This window comes from Miniopterus natalensis, chromosome 12 (assembly GCF_054644295.1).
Source record: "Miniopterus natalensis isolate mMinNat1 chromosome 12, mMinNat1.hap1, whole genome shotgun sequence".
Taxonomy (NCBI): Eukaryota; Metazoa; Chordata; class Mammalia; order Chiroptera; family Miniopteridae; genus Miniopterus; species Miniopterus natalensis.
The window spans coordinates 65,105,699-65,131,940 of record NC_142092.1 but is presented as its reverse complement, the minus strand read 5'-3'; the positions used below and the strand labels follow the sequence as shown (position 1 = coordinate 65,131,940).

The 26,242-nt window shown below is 51.2% G+C and overlaps 1 protein-coding gene across 1 annotated transcript in view; it reads left to right on the top strand.

The window, feature by feature from the left end:
• TTLL11 (tubulin tyrosine ligase like 11) overlaps positions 1 to 26,242 on the top strand; it is a 169,290-nt gene that overhangs the window by 128,185 nt on the left and 14,863 nt on the right. The window contains exons 7-8 of the mRNA XM_016211053.2: positions 10,216 to 10,467; positions 19,627 to 19,733. Coding sequence (XP_016066539.2) covers positions 10,216 to 10,467; positions 19,627 to 19,733 — 359 coding nt within the window. The remainder of the gene's footprint in view (positions 1 to 10,215; positions 10,468 to 19,626; positions 19,734 to 26,242) is intronic.

The window sequence follows — 26,242 nt, the reverse complement described above, 5'->3', positions numbered from 1 at the left end:
TTCTGGCCACTGTGTCCCAATAAGCACACTGCTCCCTAAGGCTGTCCCCTGAGGAGGGGGTGGCGAGTGTGTGCAGCAGCCTCTGGATCCCACTCTGTGCTTCTCCAAGTCTCGGGGATGTTTAAGCTGTCTGGTACTGAGGACCAAAGGTATGTCTGGCATTCTTCAAATTTCTCGACATTTGTTGTTCCATCTAGCGCTCACTAGAACCCTGTGCATCCGGTATTATTGTGACCGCTTTCCAAATGAGGAAACTGACGCTCAGAGAGGTTAAGTACCTTCCCCAAGGTCACTCAGTGTTGGAGTTAAAACCCAGGCCTGCTTGATGTGTGTCCTTACAGCTCTGCCTCCCTGCCTTACCCTTGTACTTGAACTTAGGCAATCTCTTCGAGTCTCGAGGGCCATCAGGGAGACATCATCTAAAAGATGTACCATGATAACTAAACATTTAGTACTTCTGTGGGAAACAGCACTGCGAACTGTCTGGATGTCTGCTCGGGGAATTATGCAATGACAAGTGAAATTAAATACTTTAATGGATTTTGACAACAACTCTATGTTAGGGGAATTCAAATTGCATAAGGAAAAGAGTTAGACCTTCTCTCTGGACCTGATTGCTAATATGCATGCCTAATTTATTAGCTGCCTTTTTTTAAAACCTAATTTTATTAGGATCAAAGTTCTCGAAGGAAAAGAACGTTATGGATTGGAGGAGGTTGGGCTTGAGCTGACCAGATGGCCCTGATTTTTGAGGGGGGCAGGTGGTGGTCAATGAATATGTGTCACGTGAGTGATAACTGCCATTTCCTTAGCACTCCAGCCAGGATGCCAGCCTCTCGCTTTATGCTATACCATTGCACCCCTCGACCCTCTGTGAGGTGGGTCCATTGCCCATCTCTGTTTTACAGAAGAGAAACAGGCTGAGCAATAGCGCGACTTCCCCGAGGCCACGCAGTTAGTACAGAGTGGACCCAGGGCGACTGTTATTCTTATTACCATAAATTATTATTGTTGTATTATTACACTAAACAACATCTTTATAGAACCTTAAGCTGAAAATGATACCCAGAGGTCACCCTGCCTGTTTTCTGGTTTTCGGGCAAAATGATACCAAATTCCTCATGTTATTTGTCCTAAAGAATACTTTTCTCACACATTTTTCAGCACATCTTTTTTTGCATCACCTATTAGATGGGGAGTACTATGAGGGGAGCAAAAATGGATTCATTTTCGGCAAACTCACAGTCTATTGGAGAAAGAAGCCTCAGGCTTCAATGGCCATAATATAAGTTTAGAAATTGACGGACTCCACAAGGGAGGTGCAGATGAAGTGCTGTGGGAAATTGGAAGAGAGTGTCTCCGGGTGGGAGGGATCAGGGAAGGCTGGTGGGCTGGCTAGCATCTGAAGTGAGCTTGGAAGGATGGGCAGGATTGGGGCCTGGCCGTTGGCAAGGGGTGAGCAGGCCGTAGGCACCCAGGCCAGGGCCCTGCACAAGCTCCGAGGCAGGAGGGGATCTTGGAGTCATCTCTGTGTGTAAATGAAGCGGCCCAGGGAGACTAGGCAGGGCAGGAAGCAGGTCAAGGGCAGAGGCTCAGATGCCACTAAGGGTCCTCAGAGGGAGAGGAATAGAGAACAGGGAAACACTAGGGCAATGCATGGGCACAGATGAGAGTTTCAGAAAGAGGGGCCAGCTGCATCGGATGCTCTAAAGAAGCTGAATTGGAGAAAGATCGAGAAGGTCGACGGCAGTCAGGAGGTCCACGGTCAGCTCTGAGAGAGCAGTGTGTTTAGAGCAGGGGAGGCGGAACCAGTGTTCACACTGAGGTCAGGCAGGGACGGGGCGCACAGAGTGGCTTCCTGCAGGTCACGGTCCTAGGGTGAGGGCTGTGATTTTAGTCTCCTAGTGGGGGGCCAGCACAGAACCCCCTGGACTTTCCCTCACCTCTCTGGAAGCCTAGAAAGAATAGGGTCTCAGGGTCAGACCCAGGTTACCACCTGACACCGGTTAGGAGGCCTGTGACTTTGAGTACTCTATTTAAGCTGACTTTAGCTTTGCTTGATAAACAACAGTCACTACCTGTTGAGTGCTCACACATGCCAGGTATGGTTCTAAATGCTCTACGTGTATTCGCCCATTTAATTCTCATGACAGCACTGTCACATAGGGAAAATTATTATCCCCATGGCACAGATAAAGACATCAAGACACTGGTAGGTTAAGACCGTTTCCAAGATCCCCAGCTTGTTAGGACAGGAACAGGATTCCAACCCAGGCACACTGGCTCCGGAGTGTAGATTAATATCTCCCTCTCAAGGCCTCAGGGTGGCCTAACAGGGGAAATTAATGTACTGGAGAGTTCCTAGCCCATAGGAGGGGCTCAGTAAGAGTTACTCTCCTTTCCCCCTGACCAAATACAAATGCAAAGTCAGGGCAACATTGCCAGAGAAAGGTCTGTGGGGTCAGCTCCATGGGCCTCACTCACGTTAGTGAAAATCCCATGCAGAATGACACACAAAAATTGCCTTGGGAAGTGGAATGCAAATGCCACGAGCCCCTGGGACACAGTCCAATGAAGACGGTTTTGTATTCAACACCCCAATGCAGGGTTGACCAGCCGGCCACACTGGCACCCCTGCCTGGGGGGCACCCTCAAGACAAATCAATGACAAGTGAAATTCACAAAGCGAGCGTTTCATCTGAAATCTGAGGGGGAAGGTTATTCGACATAGGACACACCTACTGAATCCCTTGCTAAGGGTCTGCGGCGTGCACAGTATACAAAGGAGAATTAGGATTCCTGTAGAAAATGAACTGGGTTGGGAAGAAATTGAATGCCAAAAAGAATTACAGTCTGGACCAAAAATAACTCCTATGCATGGTTTGCCCCTATTGTGTGTGTTCGCACAGCCCTAGACTTCGGAGCAGAACTGTGTTTAAACACTAAAAGGCTTTGTTTTGCAGATAGGCGCTGAGTATGTAATTAAAAGGATCCCTTCATTAGCAGAACTAGACAATGAAAGCTCAAGTTGGCCTTCTCTGCTAATTCTGGAGGTTGTAAAACAGAGGCTAATACAACCGCTGATTACGCTTGTCACATAGACAGTGCCTTGCTGTTCTCCCGAGATAGACAGGATCTTCCCAGTGACTAGGAGAGAAGAAGAGGAAGAAAGATTCATCCTGGCAACCAGAAGCAGAGGGGTGGCAGTGTAGGTGTTAAAAATGTGGCCTCTGGAGGCAGCCCCCGGGTTTAAGTCCCAGCCTTATCACTCAGGCAGCTGACTTAACCTCTCAAAGCTTCAGTATCCTGGGACGGGAACTTGAGCCGATAATTGTGTCTCATTGATTGGATTGTCACGAGAACTCGTTGAAACAATTACTATATTTACTGCCAGATATTCTGAGCACCTACTGTGCGACAGGAACGTGTTGGGCCTATATATACAGTCATATGAGTGAGAGTGTCTCCTGCCCTCCCTGGCTTTCAATCTGGTGAAAGAAACAGGCATCAGGCAGTTGCACAGATCACCGTTTCTGTCGTGATGATGACTGTGAAGAAAAAATGATGGTGACGATGATGATGATGTATGAGGTCTGGAAGGCTGTATCGAAAGGGGAGGTTGAGCCTACCTCCAGCAGCTGTGGAAAGCTTTTTGGAAAAATCTAAGACTTGAAGGATGAGTGTTTTTCAAGTGCGTAATTTGGGGAAAAGCATCTAAAACAGGAGGGAGTAGCGTGCAATGAGGAAGACAAGGCAGCCGCCAGACTGTGCAGGGCCCAGGCTCTGCCTACGGGTGAGGACCCTGCCCAGGGCGCCCCGGGCAGCTGGCACAGGCAAGGCTCATAGGTGGAAGCATCGTGCTCCGGGTTTCAGTGAGAAGCACAAGTCTAATCCTCCACAGAGGGACAGCGGTGAAGTACCCAAGGGGCTGAAGAGGGGCTCTGCAATCCTTTTGGGCCAAAGGAGCTCTGTGTCCTGCCTGCCCGAGTGACTGGGGGAGTCGGGAGCTTCTCACTCAGTATCAGAGCTCTGGCCTCTCTGGCTTTTCAGCTCAACAGTGATATAGTTTCCCCTTTTCATTTTTAAAGGTTCTGGACAGGGAGTCAGGAGAGCTGGACCTGCCTTGCCACCACCTCAAGCAAGGGACATTGTTTCTGGTGCACCTTCTAAGCCCGCAGCTCAACTTGCTCTGCATGTGGAGAGGGGCAGCTACTTTGTGGCGTCGTTTTGTGATATCAGGAGTCCCCAGTAGAGAACCAGGGTGTCAGATAAGGGGCAGGTGTCCGGTGAGGCCTGAGGAAATGAGGCTCAGATGGGGGATTTAGTTAGGTTGCTACAAGAGGCAGGTGCAGTCGGAGCCTAGGGAGCCTGCGGTGAGATTCCCAGACGGCCTTGGAGGAGCAGGGGCGCAGCCTGGCGTCTGGTTACCAGGGCGGGGTAGGGCAGGATGTCAGAAAGCAATTCAAGGAACCCTGTCCCCTCCTGAGTTCCCAGAGCTGTATGTGCCCCTGTCCCCTTGAGGCTGGTGACTGGACAGGGAGCCTCTGGAGATGGCCGCACGTGGGAGATCAAGATGCTGGTGAATCTGACCAAAGTGTCTGACAGGTACGGAGGCACCGTGCTAAGCTCCGTGCGTGGGTTTGCTCTGTAATTACATCAGTTCTAAAGGTTAAGTATAATTATTGTTTCCATTCTGACTTGCCCTAGGTCACCCAGCTCGAGAGCGCAGAGCTGGGATTCCACTGCTCGCACTCGGACCCCAGGCAGGTGCCCCATGGGGAGGAGCTGCCTGGCAGCCCCCCTCCCCCCTCCCCGGCCTGTGTGACCTTAGGTTTCATTGACTAACTGCCGGAGCTGTGAGAGAGGAGAGCTAGAGGGACGAGGCGGACAGCAATGGCCCTGTTAGAAAAGCAGCGGATCGCGAGGTCTCTGTAAAATGAGCTGTCAGCTCCTTCATCCGGAAAATGAGAGGGCTGGGCCCGATGACCCCGAAAGGCCCTTCCAGCTCCGCAGTAGCGGGAGTTCTGGTCTGTGGGAACGGGGGCCTAGAGTGAGTCCTCATGTGTGTCCTTGTGTTCGCTCGTTGCCCTGCCTGGCAGGAAGATGCTCCCGCAGAACCCCGATCTGGCAGCTCTGGGAATTCACCCCCAGCAGGGACAGAGACCTAGTCTGCTGCTGTTGCCATCGGGCCTTCGTGAATTCATACACGGGACAAACGCCACGCGTCAGTGATTGGTGTGAGCCCTGACTGTAAATAGGGTTCATCTGTTTGGCAGTCGCAATGGAAGAGCCCCGCTCAGATAAGTGCTGGTCCCTCCCAGGTCATCAGATCGTCAGATCATCACACTGAGGTCAGTTACAAGCCCCCCTAGCAGATTCCTCTGGGTGCTTTCTCGAAAGGCTGTTTTTTATCCTAAACAAGGCAAGAGTTTTGTGCTAGGCTTAGGCTCGGTGCCCTCCCTCGTAAGCCACATACCGCCCCCTAAGTCAGAGACTTCTCACCACTGTGAGGAGTAGGACATGAGCTCAGAGAAGTTGCGCAACCACCACGAGCTGTAGCACCACAGAGTGGAAAGCACCTGGGCTTTGAACTCAAACGGATCCAGGTTCAAATCCTCACTCAGCCATTTAATAGCAGAGTGGCCTTCAGAAAGTGGTTTAACCTCTCTGAAACGGATTTGTCTCATCAGTAGAAATGGAGCCAGTGGGGCCACTTATGGCACCTAATCTATTGCATCACTGCCAGGGTCAAAGGAGATGTGACAAGTGACCCACCTGGCCCTCAGGTGCTCGGTACCGGGTAACTCCCATGCAGTGGTCAGAAACAAGGCCTCTCCGCCTGCCTGGGTTTCCGTCCCGGATCCACAACCTGTTAGTTTATATCTTTGTGCCTTGGTTTCCTCATCTGTAAAATGGGAGTGATGATAACACCAACTTCATAGGATTTTATCAAGATTAATTTTTTTAAAAATTGCAGTTCCTGGCACATAGTAAATGCTACCAACACCGTCAGCACGGTGTTTTACCCTGGAGGAAGGCCACCAAGCGAGGCGGAGGCGGCCCGGTGAGCATTCAGAGGCCGGCGGCATGAAGGGGGGGAGCAGGTGGGGACAGACCCAGTGCGGGTCTGGGTCTTCTAGGGACTTGAACATCAGATGAAGAGCCCTCATTCAGTCCCTTCTCTCATCAGTTTGGAGACACATGCCTCGCCCGTTCTGTAGTCTGTCGCCTTCTCTTCAAATAGCATCGCCCGCCATCAAGCAAATGGGGCCTCTGTGATGGCAGACACTCATCAAGTGACAGAGCTGAGCAACTCGGTAGTTATGTTTATTTTGGTGACTCCATTCTCCAACTCCTTAAATTAGCTGCTGGGCTAACTTAAGAGACTTCTGTGGTGCTTAGCTAGCAGTTTCTTCAGGACTGCCAGTGTGCATTTGAAATTCCAAGTGACTGGGGGACAGGCCTCGGCCAAACCATGGGGAAGGAAGCTGGCTGACCTCCCTTGGCCAGCACAGCATCACGGCCCACCAGGCCCTCCTGCCGGGAACAGGAGGCAGGGCGTTTGCTCCCTTTCTGTCCCCCATGGTCGAGCAGGTACCAAAGTCATCGTTCAGCTAGGCTTTGGCCGGCATCAGCATCACTGCGGGGCTCCCTGAAATGGAGTGCCTGGCCCCCTCACAGGCTCTGAGCCCCGAGGTCGGGGTGGAGCCAAGAACATGAATTTCTAACAGGCTCTCGGGTGATGCCCAGGCTGCTGGTCCAGGGGCCGCACTTTCAGAATCATGGGCTCAGGCTGTTCCAAGAGCTTCCTGACGTCATCCCTCCCCCACCTCGGTCCAGGTCCACACCACCGACAGGTTCATTTCTTCACTGCTCTTCTCATTTGCCACTCCCCTCCCTAAAACTCACCTCATTCTTGCGGCCTACACCAACCACACCCAGATCCCGTCGTCTGACATTTCAGATCCTGTCAGACCCAGCCCACGAGGGCTTTCAGGTCATATGCCCGCCTGTTTCTGGGGGTAAACCCCCTCCTCCCACGCTCTGGGCCCCACCTCTAGACACTGCCCTGGCCACTCCCACCTCCCTCAGCCGGGATTGTTTGCGGATGGAGCTTGTCTTTCCCCACCGGGTCAAGCGCTCCTGGGTGGGGGACTGTGTGCACCCCACCTGTGTATCCCAGGCTCCTGGGACAGTAAGTGCTTGGGAAGTGGTTCATGAGTGAATAAATTATTGAAGGGATGCTTAACTAAAATTGGAAATTATTTCTCTGAGAGAATTCGAGTGCCTTCTCTGACTTGGCAACTTTACCTTGCTTTGTCTGCGTTTCTCTATTACTCATTTCTGGGAATATGTACAGCTTTTACACAAGGAGAAAAGTCTTTGGTTTGATTTAAATCAAATTAGCACAAGAATTATATAAGCATAGAGTGTTTAGGAAGACAGCCCTGAGTATAAATTCTGATTCCATTATTGATTTGTGACATTGGGCATGTAGTCAAGTTCTCTGGGCCTCAGGTTCCTAATCTGTAAAATGCGACCAGTTTCTACCTACCTCACAGAATTGTTATGAGGAACAAATGAGATGATATAGGTAAGTTGCTTGGCACACTGCTTGAAATATATGTAGCAGATCCCCAGTAAATACTGGTGATTTTTGACAGTCGGCTTGCCAGGCAAAATAGAGATTAGGTGTTTTTTTCACAAGAGTTTTAATAAAAAATAATTCCATTTTATTTGAAAAACAATAATAAATAAACCATTCCAGGATTCTTTCCCCTATTTTAATGAACCAAGGACACACCAAATTCAATTTTAAAAAACTACCCCAAAGGACTAGTAAACTTGATTTATATTTTCTTTACCAGTCACATCTATTTCATAAGTCCGACACTTCCGTTAAAATACTATTAAGTGAAAACAGGATTTTACAGTATTTGTGATAACCTGGATCTCAACATGATAACTGAAATTATCTCCAGCAAAGATAACTATTTCTCATTGTTTTATTTCCTCTGATATACCAGCTGTATCTTTACTGCCTTCTTCCACTTGAGTAAAACCCTTCCACTCTGAGTTTGTGGTTTTGAGTCCGTGAAAATGGCATCTGTGTCTCCAAAGGCCCTTCTCATCTTGAGGTTACTAACTGGGGTGCAGGAAGGAAGGGGAACGGTGGGCATCCGGCAAGTGCAGCAGCCCTGGAGAGAAATGCAAGAGGCTGTGTGGCTCTGGGGGCAGGATGGGACACACCCTCTGATGTGCCATCAGGAAGACCTGAGAGGTCCCCTGGAGGTGGGAAGGTCCCCATCACCAGGGCAACCTGAGCTAAAGCCACCATGCTGGAGGATCTGCGATTAAATGACCCGTTGGTGCTGATGTTCCCATCTATCTAGGATTGCGGTTTCTTCTCTAACATGACATCACTGTGAGATTGTTCCGGAACTAGGGAGGCCTCCACAGCAATCCTGGAGGCACTAGATGCCGCTGAACTGTGCACTTCGAAATGGTTAAAAATGGCGAGTGTATGTTCTGTACATTAGACCATAATAAAGAAAACAGGTGACGTCTTGGACAGAATGACCCCAAGGCTGTGTCTAGTGGCGTGTGTTGTTTCTGAGGGAGCACATCGCCTGGGTCATCCGACTATTGAGCCAAAGTCGGGCCACGTAGACCCTCACTCCCTGACTGGGGGGATGGCTTGCTACGTGGCGGTTCGGGCATAATAGGGAGCGTTAAGCATCCATGAGAAACTGCGCTCCTGGAAACGTACTTGGTGCCACGGGAAGATGCTTGTAACGTGCAACAAGGATTTCAGCTGCGTGTCATGTGATCTTAACTTTACAGATAAATCAAAACGTTAATACTGTTCATCCCCGCCTCGTGGGATTACAAATGGTTTTGATTCCTTTATACATTCCTCAAGTCATCTGCAAAGGGCATGAATTACTGTTAGAATCGATAAAAACGATTTATAGCAAACAATAAATAGCAGTACTTAGGATTTGTAACCCCCGGCGCGGATACGACGTGCTGCCGAGCGATGGCGAAACGGAGCGAGCGCTGGTTCAGAAAAACCAGTTTATAATCCGGAGTCAGCCAGGGCACAGAGGGGCTCAGCCCTGCTGTGCCTCAGTTTCTCCATCTGGAACGGGGGCATAAGAACCACAGCCTGCTTCACAGGGCTGTGTGAGGGCAGGTGCGGCCGTGCAGGCGGGGCGGGTGTTGGCCGGCCTGTCCCCGGAGCTGTTTTCCCGGCCACTGAGTGTCACCCTGCGCCTTTCCCAATCTTCCTGTTAACAGAAGCTTAACGACGCTTATGAAGTCGCTGAGCGCCGCTTACCCAGTAACATAAGAACTAACTTCCAGTAGCAGTGCCGCTTCCTTTTTCTCATCTCTCTCCCTATGGCCTTCATAGGAGAGCATTTTATTCATCTGAGAAGGGACCACCTGACTTTTGTTTCCTGCTGAAGGAGACGGAGATGAAGCCAGTTTGGCTGCAGGAAAGCTGCGCGCCCCCCCCTCGCCCCAGGAACCCGGGCTTCTCCGGGGGATCGGGCTGCTCCCCTTCGCAGGAGGGAGCATGTGTGTCCCCAGAACCATCTACACTGTTGAATTTTCTGGAATATCAGAGTAATTTCAGGATAAAACATCCAGACTAAGGAATCACAACACTATAATCATTTTTTGTTGTTGTACGAGTTCCAAATAAGAAAATAGTTAAAGCCAGAGAACGTAATTGTGCCTGTTCCTAGAGTCGGATAGCTGACGTATCTTTGCAAACTGCTCACTGAACTGCGCCTCTGGCTTCTTGCCAGCCCTCAATGAGATTTTTACATTTCTTAATTATTCAATTACTACCCATAAGTAGGGGTTTAAAATCAAACCCAGACTGCTCCATAATAGAGTATTTCTTGAATCACGAGTACGTATAGTAAAGGAAGCTGTCCATGCTGGGAAACCAGGATGGTAGGACAGGGGAAGCGTAAGTTTCCAGTTCGGCTCTGTCCTGGGTTCAGGTCCTGGCTTTGGCATGCACTGGCTCTGTGAGCATGGGCAGGTCACTTCTCTGGTCTGTGCAATAAAAATGGTGTCAATACCCACCTCCCAAGGTCACTGCAAATCTAAAGGAAAGGAGACTATGCAAGAGAAAGTGCTCCGTCTGCTGTAACGCCCGCTGCAGTTGTTGGTTCAATCGTTCATTCTCTGTTTGCTCAGGTCTCAGCAGCTGGAGAACCCATTAGCTGGGAAGGAAGATCCTCCTGACAGCGATCTGGCCAACGCCTCAGAAGGCAACCCCAATCCTGAAGCCCGCCTGCCCTCCATCTGCCTCAAGCAGGTGTTCCCCAAGTACGCCAAGCAGTTCAACTACCTGCGCCTGGTGGACAGGATGGCCAACTTGTTTATCCGGTTCCTGGGAATCAAGGGGACAATGAAGTTGGGACCAACAGGCTTCCGTACCTTCATAAGGTCAGTGAGACCAGCCCTCCAGCTTGGGCTGCGGGCAGGGTTGCGTCCAGCCCCGCATCTGGCTGGTCCTATCTGCCCGATGGGTCCTGGGAGGGTCTGTGGTGCTGGGTCGGTGGCCCCTCTGGGGCTGGATTGGCCCAGTGTCTTATCTGTTGAATGAATTAATGGATGTTTTGACAGCATTCACGACTTTATGCTGTGGTTTAAAAACAATTCTGTGCTACTCTGGACGAGGTCCTTAAACCACATACAAATAATTCCCCCCTGGACTCAGACAGACCTGGGCTTCTTAAACTGGGCTGACGTTGTCCTAGCGGCACATGGCTGCGGGTGGAGCATTTATTGAGCTACAGCCGAGGGACAAGGCACATCTTCCCAAAGTGTCAGTTTCAGGAGAGAAAAGTTAAATAATTCAGTCCATAAATAATTTAATACGTTTGCTCTACTATAAAGATAACGAAGTTATATTATCGAGTGTAATACACATTTTGCATGATTTTAAAGACAAGATGAGGTTTTTGCTGATGCCTACAAAATAGGCCATTGCCACTTAATCTCCTTAATTCGTTATTTGCCTCTACCCTGGGGCACTTGGGGGAAATACAGGAGCACTTACTAGCCGCGTAACCCTTGGGCAAGTTAATGACCATCTCCGGACCTCAGTGTCCTATAAAACGGGGTGAAGCTGCCCACACCCTGGGATAGTGCGTTGTTCGCCTCCGAGAAGCCACCTGCCAGCGTGTGATGCTGCTGTAGTTTTCCCAGCGTCGGTTTTACTGTTTCCACCTTGCACCTCAAAGCCGCGCGCTTCATGGTTTATTCACTAAAGCAAATAATTAGAAGTCTTGACTCGGAAACCACTTTTGACCCACTTTTCTCTAAGTGAATTTTACAAACTCTAACTCTAGCCCTCTGATAGGGTGATAAACAGGAGCAGCAGCAGGAATTTTTGCCATTTCAGTAACCCTGAAGGAGTATCTGCTCGGTGATTTTGAGAAGGGCTTTGTGTTAGTTTCAGGGGCAAAAGGAAAGCCCCGTGGAAGAGCACAGGCCTTCGGGTGTGGCTTCAACGCCACGCGCATTACTGTGTGGCTTCGGGCAAGTCCCTTGCCTTCCTCTGCGTCTCAGTTCCCTAATCTGTAAAATGGGGACAATCTCTCCTGTCTTGCACGGTTATTATGGGGTTGGGATGTAATATGTCATAAAACAGCTGACCCAGTGCCCAGTTCGGGGGAGCTGTTTGTTAAATGGGAGTCTGATGATGATTGTTTCCATTAGGCAGCGGAAATTTTCAACAAAGATACATGTTGTTATTTCCCTGAGAATGCCACCTAACATGATACCCTCTGACTCATTTAGGAATTGCATTTGAAGTGTAGTAATGGATACCCGCCTATAAATAAATGGTTTAGATAGTGTGATTAGTTTTCTGTCATACAACAGGAAGCTTGGCAGTGGGGGTTCTAGGGCTGATTAATGACTCCACAAAGCGATCGACACCCCACTTTCTGTCTTTCTGTTCATCCATCCTAAGCATGGGCTCCCAGCTGTAGAGTTGCTTGCAGTCACAAGGTGGCTGCTCAAATTCCGGCCATCGTGGCCAAGTTCCAGGCAGGAGAGACGAAGAGAGGAGGGTGAGCCAAAGGCCTCTGCCAAGTGAGTTAGGCTGCTTTACAAAGCTTTCCAGAAGCTGTATCCCGTGACTTCCACTTCCATCTATCTTCTTGGCCACTGCCATCTGCATGGGAAGCTGGGAAATAGGATTTTTCTGACTGTGTACACCCTCTGCCCCTTTGTGATTCCTGTGGTTTGGGACATAGGGAGACAGCTCAGTGACAGGCCCCAAGTCATGCGGGCTCTTGGGGCACCATGGAAGTGTGCAGGGACCCAGAGGATGGGGAGGGCAAGCAGTCTTCTCTCAGCATGGCACGTCCAGGGGCTCAGACTTTCCAGAGCAAAGGCAGGAGCTGTCTGGGCCCTTCCCAGCCCCTGCACCATTGCACAGAATCCATTCAAGACCCACAGAGTGAGGGGTGGCTGGGCTTCGCGTGGACAACAGCTTGGGTGCTGCAGGAGACCCTGGCCCTGGGAGACCTGCTCTGTCTCAACCTCCTGCGGGAAAGGGCCAAGCCTGGTGTAACCTAATAATGTCTCCTGAGCACCTGGTTGCCATAGGACAATCAGAGATAAAGAATGGAACCCCACCTGCCCTCAGGGACTCTCAGTCTAACAGCAGGCAGGGAACAAATAATTAAATGCAATCCTTTGGCAGAGTCATGGGATAGCAGACAGAATAGGGGACCCTTCGTCCGCCTGGTAGAATCAAGGCAGGCCCCTCCAGAGGAGGCAGGGTTTGGACTGTTATAAGCGGGAGTTTGCCTGGGACTAAAGAGGGGTACCCAGTCCAGGCAGCAGGGAGAGCCCAAGAATGGCCCTCATGAGTGGCTCATGATCCGAAGGTAGAGAAGTTTTATCATCCAAGCTAAATTGATGGTAGAAACTGAAATGCTTCTTTTATTCTAATAAAATTCGACTAAAATGGAAGAGAGAGGGGAGATCAGAAAAACTAGTGTACCGTAAGAATCACCATCTCAGTTGCCTCTGGGAGCAGGCGGGAAGCAAACCCAAGCCAGTGGCTGGATCTGGAAGGAGGCGAGGCTGGGGCCTGGCAGCCTGGAGAGCTCGCTCTGGGGAAGGAAAGGCCCTACTGGGCCCTTAGCCCCAGAGCTTTGGGTTTTTCAAGAGAAACTAGAACTACTGATTTCTATGTAAAACCTCAATACATGCAGGTCAGTGTTGGCCATTCGGAAACTAATTTTTAAACCCCGTGTGGGTTCAGGCAAAACATGACTGGCCGTAGGGACCATCAGCGTGTGACCTCTGGTGTGAGAAGCCAGGGCGCGCGTTAAGCGACTGCTGTGTCCATACACCGCCCTGGGAACAGAATTGGGAACGGTTCTAGCCAAGAAGATTCCTAAACCGCTCTCAGACCCGAACGGGGTGATGTCAGAAATATCGCTACAAATCTGTCTCTGTGTGATCAGCTTTATGCTTTCCCATCCCTTTGTTCTCTATAATTAGGGGCATTTGCATGAAAAACCGATTTTGTGATGTTAGAGACTGTTAGGTCCTGCGGCCGTCACTCCCAATCTGTGTCAGTGGGAGAGACAGTGACCATGAGGAGGGAGCACAATGTCTCCAAGTGGGATAGCGGCCGCGGAGCAGAGGGACTCAGACAATGAGCCCCCCACCCCACGTGGGCACGCACACACACGCACAGACACACACACACACGCACACACATGCACACCCAGCAGCAAATGTCCTGAGTAATTAAGATGCAGGAAGAAATGGGGAAAACGTTGCACGGCCATTAATAGATTTTTCCTTTTTCAAATGTACCAAGAGATCCCAACAGCAGCTTAATCATAAAAAACGATGCTCTCTGCCTTCGGATTTATCTGAGTATGTTCAGCCTTGCCAGCTAAATTTAACAGCGAGCATTTTCTCTCGCTAACAACTATTCTCTCCCTCTCTCCTTTGCACTTCGTTTAAATTTCGATTCATTATGAATTAATAATATTTATACCATATGTTAAATTGAACCAAGTGCCCCTCTCTGGAGCACTGCCTGGGAGACACACACGCTGGCTGGTAGGCCCTCGGTTTAGGGCCCACGCACGGCAGAGGCTGAGCTTGGCTTTCATCTCCGCTACCCACTCTCTCTCCAAGTTCCTCGAAGGGAACTGGAGGGAACCAAATAGTAAACATTCCGGCTGGATTTATTTCCAGTGACCACCTCTCACAGTGTGCTGCGCAGATCAGCAGTTTCAGGAGTGAATTATGCTAATGCCGCTCCGGCCATGTCCTATTTTTCTGTTCCACCGGGAGATGAGAAATAATGAACTGTCGTCCTCCTGTCTAGACGTAACTCTGTCTAACCAGCTCCTCGTGTCATTTCCTCGGGAGGCACATAATAGTAGCACATATCACCATGAATTAAGTGCCTCTTTTCTCTGTCTCTTTTTTATTTTTATTTCCTAATAATTGCTGGGGTGTGGGGATTCTTCTCTCTCTGAGAAACAGAAACGATGTGATGCCTCAGGTTGACAGCTTCCTTTGAGGGAAACGCATTTTTGCTGTTTTCCTGCGCCTGGATTGCTAATTTGGGGGGCGTCCTGTGTAATTCACTAAGAACGATGGTTTCCGAGCGTGTCCCCCATTGGGGTTTGACAGCAATTCGCACGCGCTGCATTTCCACCTCTGGAGCCTGGAAACTGAACAGTTTGCCAGGACCGGGCTGATTTCTAAGCAACGGAGGCAGCTGGCCCACCCCCTGAGCATTGCTGCCCCGGGCGGGCTGATCCGCTTGGAGATCCCTGCTCATCCCCTCTGTGGCCTCTGATCCTGGTCTTCTTTTAAATTAGAGAATAGTTTTCTCTTTTGCCTTTCCCCCCCTTCTGCCCCCTTTTCCCATAAGGAGATATTAATAGGCTTCATAATAGGTAGCTGTGGGGGATTTTATTCTCTGAGAAGCTTCATAGTGCCTGAGAATGTTCTGGAATGGAAGCGTAAGGGGCCTTGCCTCTCCTCTGTCATTAAGTCCCGGGCGACTTTGAAAATCCCCCTCTTTGATGATCTCTTCTGGCAATATTGTGAGAGTCTACACCTAAGGTATCAATAGCCTTTAATATACTATACACACCATAAACCAGAGTTGCCTTTTCCCTCGCCCTTAGATGTTTAGATGGTGGTTTGTTTTTTTTAAAACAAGTATTGATCATTTGTTAGCTTTCACCTTATAGACACCTCTCCAGGAAAAATAAGCTCCTTTTCTGCACAAAGAAGGATGAACAGAAAAGAAATTCTATAAGTAGGATTTTGCGGAGTGGGAAACGTTGGTGTCTAAATTTCCCACGAGATGTCAGTAGTTGCTGAGGGGAAATGGGGATTATCGTCTCAAACCCTACTATACTTGGGATCCTAATGTACTCAAACGACTTGTGATGCTCTCCCATCACCTCTGCCCAAATTCCTTTGATTCTAAAAACAAAACGAAGCAAAATATTTCTTCAAATCGGTTCTACGTTGTGGAGGAAGGATGGGAGCGCTTCTCACTCCCCCACACGTGCCAGGCACTGAGCTCGTCCTCAAGATATTTTTGCCCAGTGAGCAGCCTGATTCTTGCTGCATAAATAAGGAAGTTTAGAGGCAGAGGGCACCAGCGACTTGCTCCAGGTCACACGGCAAACTCAAGATTCAGACTCAAGTTGCATTCAACTCCATAGCTCATTTTTCCCATGTACATTTCTAGCCCATCTTTTCCTGGGAATTTTTCTGGCTTCTCACGGTACCATGTTGCTTGGACTCTTCTCAGGAAGAATTTATCCTTTAGTCATTTGAAGAACTGCATCCCAGGCCGTAAGAGGAAACTGTTCTCAACGACTGAAAACTACCGAGGCTTCACATTTTTGCCCCAGGCTCCTAGATCACTTCCCCCTCCGAGAGTGGTACCCGAGACTGACTCCGCGCTGTGTCACTCGCTGGGCCCAGGATACCGCCCACACGTAGTGGACACAAATTCCGCATGGAGCGGATGGGTGGGTGAAAATTCATTCTAAAGTCTTGACCCCCGGAGCCTTCCCTTTTGGAATCTATTGAGAGAGTCTGATAACCACAGGGACAGACCTGGGAGAACCTGTCTCCCAGCGACCTTGCCATCTTCCCCAGCCTTGTTTCCCAAAGGTTCCCAACAGGGGCTCTCTAGAGGCTCCAGCTTTCCTGTGCCCCGCCTGAGACTTTATGTCTTGAATCCTGGCTTCTTCCTGGGTCCCTGGGCTGAGTCACCTCCCCACTTCTTCCCAAAGCTCCCAAGTCCACTGCTCTGCCCTCCAGGGGATGACCAGATGTGAATCCCAGCTGTGTAATTTTAGGCAAATCACATCCCTTCTCCTGAGTCTCAGCTTACCCATCATTGAAATGGGACTAAGAATACCTCCCTCGTAGAGTGGTTATAAAGATCCAGAGAGCTAATGGGCAGGAGAAGGCTGGCATGCAGATGGTGCCCCCCAAAATGCCTACAGAATCAAAATTCTTTTCCAGCCCTTCCTGTCTGCTGCAGCCAGCATGGGGCCCTCCCATCCCGGCAGCAGATGTTGCGATCAACTGTACTTGCAGACAGCACGAGGGAGGATGAGTTTCCTTGGAAAAGGGATAAACGGAGAATTCTTTTTAGTAAATTACAGCTCCTGCTAAAGGTTTGACACTTCTATTTTCTACCTGTCAGGGAAAAAATAACTGCATACCAGTGGTCAGTTCGGTTTCACTCTTTATACTTTAGTAACCCACAGAGCAAGCCAGCCGAGCTCCTGTTCTGCAGGAGAGCAGGGAGCCCAGAGGACACTGATATGATAATTAGAGAAAACCGTGACCAGGCCTGATGACGCCTCGGAAAGGAGCAGCGCAGGTTGTAGGAATACTCTGGGAGGGACGGGAGCCCCGCCCGCCCGGCAGAACCCAATAGAGATAGTCATCTTGGTGACGGGCGACAAGCTCTGCGTCCACTGACACACTGTTACTAGGGCTCAATAACTGTGCGCTGATGTGCTTTGAAGTCTGCCATGGTGACTTGTGATTGAAATACGGAGCCAGCCCAGGAGGAAGCAGGATGTGAATTGACAGCTTGAGAAATCTGCATGTGGCTGGGGGCCGGGGGGGAGGGGGCACACGACACAGACACGGAGGGACACGGGACAGCAGGGGGCAGGGTGCGGGCGAGTGTGCCGACATTTAAGGAGCACCAGGGAGCACCAGCCTCTTGTCCAGCACCCGCCGGCACGCTTCCACCCACCTTTGTTGGTGGGTGCGTGGGTTTGGAGAGGAGCCTCTGAAATGCCCAAATCTTGCTTGCCAGTCAACCCCCAGCCTGTCGGGTTCCTAAGGGAGCTATTCACATAAGGATGATGACACTGGAAAATCAGAGGACCGCTTTATCATTAGCTGGGGCGAGGGATGTGGACACGTCCGGAAAGTTGAAAGCAGCCTTGAATGTAGTTCAGACAAATGGACAGCTGGCCTAGAGGTCTAGCTTTCAGGACTTTCAGGCAAATCCAGCCCGTGTTGGGACTCGCCTCACAGCAGGATCCTTGCAGGAGGGCAGAGCACCTGGCCAGGCCCCGGGCTGCCTCCAGGCTGCACAGAGCCAAGCGCTGTGCCCACACGGTGACTGGCAACAGCATTTCTCCAGACTGAACAGGGCCACCCACTGTCAGGTCAGCCTCGGGCAGCCTCTGACGGGGCCGAGCTGGTTCCAGTTCCAGAAGAGGAGAGAAGAGAAGAGAGATCGGGAGGGAACCGACAGTTGTCATGGACCAACCAGGTGCCAGGCACCATGCGGGCTCCTCATCTCATCTTCACAGCAGCCACGTGGGTGGGTATTATTATCTTCACTCAGAGACCAACAAATAAAGGCTCAGAGGTTTAAGTAAATTGCTCATAGTTGCCTGGTTGGCGTGGCTCAGATTGAGCATCAACCTAGGATCCAGGAGATCACAGTTTGATTCTTGGTCAGGGCACATGCCCAGGTTGCAGGCTTGATCCCCAGCAAGGGGTATGCAGGAGGCAGCCAACCAATGACTCTTATCATTGACGTTTCTCTTTCTTTCTCCCTCTCCCTTCCTCTCTCTGAAATCAATAAAAATATATATTTTTAAAAATTAATAAATTGCCCATAGTTACAGAATTTTAGTCCTGGTCTGTCAAATGCATGAATCTTGCTCTATTTTGTGTGCCAGACTGCCTCCCCACATTTTCAGGCCAAAAAAGAAAAGGTAAAAAGAAAGAAACAAGTGGGGAGGAGGAGAATTCTAAGCACCCTCTGTCACTTGGACGGGGGGCACCATTGCTGACATGGGACTGAAAACCTGACTCTCTTGGCATCTCTGCTCCTAAACCAGGGGGGCATCCGAAGCTCACAGGCCTGCCCCCTCCCTCCTCCTATCGTTTCCCGGTGACTCCCCTAAGGTCAGGACTGAGCATCAAGGGGCCCCCAGCAATGCTGCCTCGGCCCACACAAAGGGGCATGGGGAGCCTGTGCCTCCTGCTCTGTGCGTCTTGGGCTCACTGTGGCTGATCCAGGGCCTACATAACACCTTCAAGCGGCAGACTAAGATGGGTGAAGCGTGGAGGCCTCGAGTGCCTGTCTGAAGATCAGGCTCCAGGACTTTTCTGGTGAGCGTTTCCTAGGGGGAATCACATCACTCTGCGCAGCAGTGACACCTTTGGTGGGTACCCGTGACGTGCTGTTATCACTGGGTCATCTGAGCTGCTGCCACCAGCCACTGGAACCGGCAGGAGAACATGGCCCGGCAGACCCAGCTCGTCTTCCTTCTCTAGACACCAGTGGAGGGGAAGGGGAAGGCCCATGTGTGGGGTGTGTTTTTGGATCGTGGCGTCCCGTTTCCCTTGCAGAGCAGACAGAAACCTATGCTGGGTGTCTAGGGAGTCTGGCACCTGTGACTATGATGAAGACTGCCTGTTTTTGTTTTGTTTTGTTTTTTAATTCTCACCTGAGGACATTTTTCCTATTGCTTTTCAGAGAGAGTGGAAGGGGGAGGGAGAGAGAGAGAGAGAGAAACATCGATGTGAGAGAAACATCAATTGGTTGCTTCTGGCACGTGCCCCGACCAGGGCCGGGCATTGAGCCTGCAACCGTGGTACATGCCATTGGCCAGAATCAAACCTGGGACCCTTCAGTCCTTTGGGCCAACGCTCTAACCACTGAGAAAACTGACCAGGGCAAAGATCGCCTATTTTCTGGTGAGGAAACTGAGGCTCAGGAAAGGGAAACTGTTTAACCAGGGCCATCCAGCTTCTAAGTGGCACAGCCAGGTTCGAATCAAAACTCGCCTTCCTGAAGTCCTTGCTCTTTGCAGCCCATTAAAACTCCAATTAGCCAAATTCCAGGAGCCCCCATGCTCTAACCTCAGTTTACATTCTCAGTCTTCTCTCCCACCATCCCCAGCCATGCAGCCTTCAATAGTTCCAGACACAGAGGGAGAGCCTGCCAGGCAGGGAACACAGCCTGGGCAAAGGCAAGGAAGCAAGACGGATGAGACGGGTCTGGTGCAGCAGTGACATGTCCCTCCCTGTCTTCGGCAGGAATTGCAAGCTGAGCAGCAGCAGCCTGTCCATGGCCGCCGTGGACATCCTCTACATCGACATCACGAGGAGGTGGAACTCCATGACCCTGGACCAGCGGGAATCAGGTACCTGGTGCTGGCCCCCACCATGCCCTCGGGGGTTCAGACAGGGGTGGGCAGGTGGTACACTTCCTGTTCCCTCTCTTTCGGGGTCAAGGTAGGGGAAAGAAGAAAGTTATTCCATCAGCTTGAGGGATTAAGCTGAATTTGAGCTCAGGGGCACTGTCTGCTACAAGGCTGTGCCCACCCAGATTCTAATTCCCCCATTAGAACCCCTTGTTTTTGCTTAAGGCTTTAATTCCATTCATACTGGAAATACTCGGTTATCCGTTCATTCGTTCCTCCCTCCACACACTCTCGCCGAGCACATGCTGGGCCAGGCCCTGAAAAAGCTCCCTGCCAAGTGGGAGGCAGATGAGAACACAATGCTAGTGCCGTGGGGTGTGTGCTGTGGGAGGAAAGGCAGAGAGGCCCTTGGGGTACCCAGGGAGGCCCTTGGGGCACCCTAGGGAGGTGCTCCTAATCAAGGGACTCCCGCAGAAGATGGCCTGGAGAACTGGGGATTTGATCAGCTGGTGAACAGGGTGGGACAGACACGCCTGCAGCAGGGGTGCCGCTTGGTCTAGGCATCGACATCCCTGAAAGGCTCAGGGAACCCCAAGTGGTTTAGGTGGGCTGGAGTGAGAAGGGAGGGGAGAAGGGGTGGAGATGGGATTGCAGGAGCTGCTGAGCCTTGAAGGCCACACAGAAGTTTGCTCCCGATCCTCCAGGTTATGTGGCATCAAGGCATCAGTTAGAAGGATCCACTGTTAGGCGGATGAATTTCTGATCTTTTTGCTCATAAAGGGTATATCTCTACAAAGTCGTAATAACCATGCTTCACATTTCTATGGCTCCTCACGAAATTACAAAGTACTTTCATGCATATTCCCTCATTAAATGTCCCCATGCAGTAGGTATCACCGGCCTCATTTCACAATGAGTAAGCTGCAGCTCAGGTCACCTGGCAGCTCCGACCACTCACAGAGTGGGGGGCACCTGGGAGCAACTCCCCACCCCCACCGTGCTTTGGCGGAGAAGACATGAAGTCGGGTGTGGGAGATCCAGGTTGGAGTTGACTATGCCTTTTCTAGGCCATAAACTTGAAAAGCCATTTCACCTCCTAATCCCCATTTCCTCACCTGTAAATGGTGCCAACGACGCCTCCTCTCCAGGGTGCCCGAGGCCTCCTGTGTCAGTGGGTGTGAAAGCCTCTGGAGCCCTCCATGGCAGTACAGGCAGCTAGCCTTATTAGTAGGCACCACTTGGGGAGAATCCTGGGGTGGGCCATCTGACAGCGGGGTGTCCCTGCAGATCCTGTGCACACCTGTGGTCTGCCCTGGGCCACAGTCTCCTGACCGCAGGGACCAGCAGGCCCTTCCTGCAGGCTCGGGGCTCAGGCCACATTTGCTGATCCGCTTCACAGTTGATAATGATGCTCTCGGCTGCCCATCTTGGGCATTTCTTATGTGCCAAGCCCCTCTGCCAGGCTCTTTACATGTGTAGCACTGGTTAGAACCCTCCTTGAGGCAGGCGTGGTTATCCCCATTGTGCAGAGAAGGAAACTGAGGCTCAGAGGCACGGCTGGGGGGTAAGGCTCTCACCCCAAGCTGCCACCGTACACTTCTTGGTTGCTTTGTCCTACTAACTGGTCCTGGAGTAAGATGACCACCCAGCCCCCAGCCTTGCTTTAATTCAAAAGCAGAACTCAGGGAACAGCCACACTCATTGAATCCACAAGGTGAGTGTTCCCTTGCATCTCCGCAGTGGGCGCTTCCTCACAACCTTCCCTGGCAACCAGAGTGGCAGGGCACGGAGATGGAGGGCTGGGCAGATTAATTATCATCTCGAGGCCCAGAGGGCTCATGTGACAGTTGAGCAGACAGCTTTTGCTGACGCCTTCAGAAAGTAAAGAAGTGTTCGCTCTGTGAGTTGAATGCAGGGAGCCATGGCAGGATCTCGTGGAGGGGGCCAGATGAGGGGGTGGGGTGGCAGTGGAATTATTAAATATTGAAATTGATCAGGAGTTGCCACAGGAAGCTATTTATCATGTTTTACTGCTTCAATCTAGCACGACCATCTGGCCCATTGTTAATTCTGGGTAGCTCTTCCTGTTTGCTTTGCCTCTCAAATTGCTCCCTGTACGCGGGATCCACGGGGGCCATCCACAGTACGGGCTTGGTGAGGTTTTTTGGGGTCTGCCAGCTTTCTGGGGTCTGCTGACCAAGCTAAAGAGACGAGAAAAAGACTTATTTTTAGCCCATTCTGACAAGCGAATCCCAGGCTGGGATCTTTCAGGCCTTTCTCCCGCCTCAGCAGACCACAGGAATCCAAATGAGGGGTTATCCGCAAAGCCGGGGCGTGGCCGCCCTCTGGTTGCCCGGCACCAAGTGAAGAAACGAGTTTGTGGGTGAAGATGAAGTTACTGCATGTAAACTGCGCCCACGAGCTGCTTCTCGTCACTGAGACTCTGCTCTCAGCTCCTCCCGGAGCGAAACCTCGCTTCTCCGTGGTGAGACAGGAGCAGCATCGAGATTGGGCAATAGAAGGAGGTTCCCTGGTGTCATCTTTGAGGGACAAATATCTCACCTGCGAAGGGGACATTCGAGCCCGGCACCTGGGCATCGAGCACACGACCAGCATCTCGGGGCTTCTGACCCCTAAGAGCTGTGTTCGTTTGCACAGCCAGATGTTTTGCTGTTTTAAGATATAAGCTGAAGGTCTCTCCCAGTAACCAAGGGAAAAATAATTGCAAAGCAAGAACAAATGGGCTGGAGAGTTTTTCCCACCCTCCTCCACCCGTGCGAGCATGGGTCGCACACGTGAAGGCGTGCACAGCACGTATGAGCGCACACACGCACACCCTTGTCTCCGGGGGGAAATCTAACCGTGACATGGTTTAATGTCTGATACACGCTACAGACCCTTCGGCCAAAATAAATATTTCTTCCATTGCTTGAAGGCCTGAGCTACGTGCCCTCCTTCCTGGGGCTGCCTTGGTTTGACTGGCAATGTAGCCAAAGCCCGGGGCTCTGGGACCAGCCAAACCTGCCTTGGCATCTGAGCTCGATGGCTCGCTCCCCGGGTAGCCTCTGCACGTTGCGTGCCTTCCTCTGAGCCTCACGCTCCTCCTCTGTAAAGTGGAGATGATCACGGCGCCACCTCGAGAGATCGTTAACGCGGACGAAGGGAGACGGCGCGGAAGCACGCGGAGCGGCCTGCCGCGGGGAACGCTCGCTAAGCGGGCGGCTGCTGTTGCTTACGTTACTCTCACTGCGCCCCTCTCAGGAAAGGCATCCTGGGCACCGGCTCACGCCAGGCGCGCTCAGGTGCTGGGCACAGACGGGAAGAAGTGCCTGCCTCAGCCGCTCACAGCCGGGACAGGGAGGGGACAGGCGGTAACAAACATTCCCTCCGCGCTGACAGCGTGCCCAGCCCTCCTCGCCTCGCCCTCCGAGGCTGCCCTCACCCGCCTTGGCCTGGATTGCGGCTGTAAACAGCCTGGCACCTGACTGCCCCTTTGTCCTGTGCCTCACTGTTTCCTGGGAAGAGGAACCCCGGGGTCCAGCTCAAGGAAAGCGGGGGCAGTGGGGACTGAGAGGCCCCAGAGGGCTGGGATGGCAGCAGGACATGCAGCATGGAGGCCTCGGGGCCGCGAGCCCCAACGGCAGGACCAGTCTCCTTCACGTCTGCCCTGCCTTGGTCCCCGAAGACCAGCCTTTGCCATGCCCCTGTATGTCCTCTCACACGGGCGGGCACTCGCTGGCAGCCCTAGGATGGCCGTGGCGGCCTCCAGCCCTCCCTCTGCATTACCTCTCAACTTAGACCCCACCATCAGCTGCCTGCGGTCGCTGGTCTCACGACTCCAGCTCAGGGAGAGCACCCGAGCGAGTGGGGGCCTCGTGGACTAGACCCCTTCCCATTCACAACCCGTCACTAACCCCACCCACACTTGCTCCAGCCAGGTGGCCGGCCACCGTGGAGGTTCTCCATCGCGGGCACTCTGCTGTGCGGGACACCCCCGCCCCCTGCACACACTGCCCAGGCTGTCTCCTCGAGGAGCCTTCCTCAGCTCTCCAGCTGGGCAGCCCCCCTTCCCACGGGCTCCCACAGCCTCCAGCCCTACTCCTCGACCACGCAGATCACAGCGCCGATTAAACACGAATGCGAGTGTGGCATCTTTCCCTTAAGCTGGACTAACCTCCATGAGGCAGAGCTATTCCCGCCTGGCACACAGTAGGTGCACAGCAAACACAAGTCCAACGGAGGAGGGGTCAGACCTGCCAGTCAGCTGATCCTGCGGGTGTATGATCGTATTCCTTTCTCTCTCTCGCCCCGAATGTCCTCGGACTTCAGATCGCCTGCCTCCTGTATTTTCATCAGCTGGAATGAGCCCCACCGAAATGTATTTGGTTAATGAGGTACTGAAATATTTGAAAGTATTTTTACTTGGCATGTTTAGCACAGCCCCACTTATGCATATACATGGACGCCCCCTCCCTCTGGAACACGGGGGCCGCGGAGAACGAGGCAGGTTGCACGCGGCACCTCGCTCGATGTGTCTGGCACAAGCAACTTCTCCAGCCTTGCAATCACCCCCGAGTCAGATGGGCCTCCCTGGATGTGTGCCCTACACGCTTGCAAAAGAGTCGGCGTCAGAATATTTTAATAAGAGCAAGTGAGCTGAGAGAAACGCCAGCTCCCTGTCCCTCGCAGACACCGCTCTTCGGGGCCTGTAGCTTTCTGTAATTGCATGTCCCCTTGGTGGCGGCCGCCAGGAGCCCTGTGTTCACACCCGCCGCCCCTTGTCAGGCCAGCGCCTGTTCTTTGTCATCCTCTCCATCACCTCCAGGGTGCAGGGACCAGGAGCCCCGCCCATTGTCTGGCCTCAGGGCCCAAAAAGGGACACAAAAGGAAAACGGCGGAATGGATTTTTATGCGGTGGTCCCTGTTCTCGGCCTTGCTGCTCACTCTCCCCAGGTCTTGGAGGAACAGCAGCAGCAGCATGGAGCGTCCTGGGAAAAGCATGAGCCGCAGAGGCAGCCGGGCTGGTTCAATGCCACGTGTCTCCGTCTGGGAGCCCCAAGCGGGGGCGCTTCAGCTCTGGGAGCTGCAGTTCCTCTTAAAACAGGACGGGTGACATCAACCTTGCCTTCTTGTAAGGATTTAGGAAGGAAGTAAACAGGAGCTCTTTTTCCCTCTGTTTTAACCACCAGCGTCGTTCCCGACGTGTGTATGGTTTACAGATTACAAAATAGTTTTCCAGTTCTTACTCCCAGTGAGCTCGGTCTTATTTTCAGGACTCCATTTAGGGAGGAGGAAACCAAGGCTCAGAGGGGTGAAGAGGGAGTCGGAGACAGAGCAGGAACTGGGTCCTGAACCCCGGTCCTGTGCTGCCTTGGGAAGTGACAACAGTCACAAGCTCCTAAAGTTGGAAGGACCATGCCAATCCCAAAACATCCCAGGCCAGCCCAAGAGCTCAATTCAGCAACTAAGGCAACCCTGAGTGTTGGGCAGAGCTGTGTTTGGTGTCTCTGAACAGGAGTCCATCAGATGGATGTGCCGCAGTTTGTTAATCCATTCACCTACTAAAGGACATCTTGATTGTTTCTGGTTTGGGGCAATTATGAATAAAGCTGCTGTAAACATTAGTTTGTAGGGTTTTTGTGAACATAAGTTTTCAACACAAGTGGGCAAATACCTAGAAACGTGATTGCTGGATTGTATGTTAAAACTATGTTTAAGATTTTAAGAAATTGCCAATCTTCAAAGTGGCCTTACCATTTCACATTCCCACTAGGAATCAGTGAGAGTTCCTGTTGCTCCACATCCTGTCAGCACTTAGTATTGTCAGCTTTTTTATTTGGCCAATCTAACAGGTGTGTAGTGTGTTGTATATATTTATTTTTTTCAAGTGGAGGAGTTCCTCTCTAGTCCTAGTTTGCTGAGAGGCTTTTTGTTGTTGTTTGGTTTGTTAGTTTTTTTAAATCATGATTAGCTGTTGGGTTTTGTCAAATGCTTTTCCTACTTGTATTGACTTGGACATATGATTTTTTTTTCTTCAGCATGTTGTTGAGAAAGATTACATCATTTGACTTTTAAATGTTGAAGCAGCTTTGCATGCCTAGACTAAATCCCACTGGTCATGGTGTAGAATTCTTCTTATACATTGTTGGATTCAATTTGCTAACATATTGTTTACGGGTTTTGCATCTATGTTTACAAGACATATTGGTCTGTAGTTTTCATTTCTAGAAATGCCATTATCTGGCTCTGGTGTTAAGGTACGCTGGCCTCATGAAATGAGTTAGGATGTATCCCCCTCTGCTTTTATACTCTGGTTATTAATTGTTAATTCAATTTCTTTAATAGATACATGAGCCTATTTAGATCATCTGTTTCTCCTTGTGTGAGTTTTCGTAAACTGCATCTTTCAAAAAATTGGTCTGTTTCACCTAAGTTACCAAATTTGTGAGCAGTGTGCTATTCATAATTTTCCTTTATTACCCTTTTAATGTCCATGGGATCAGTAGGGA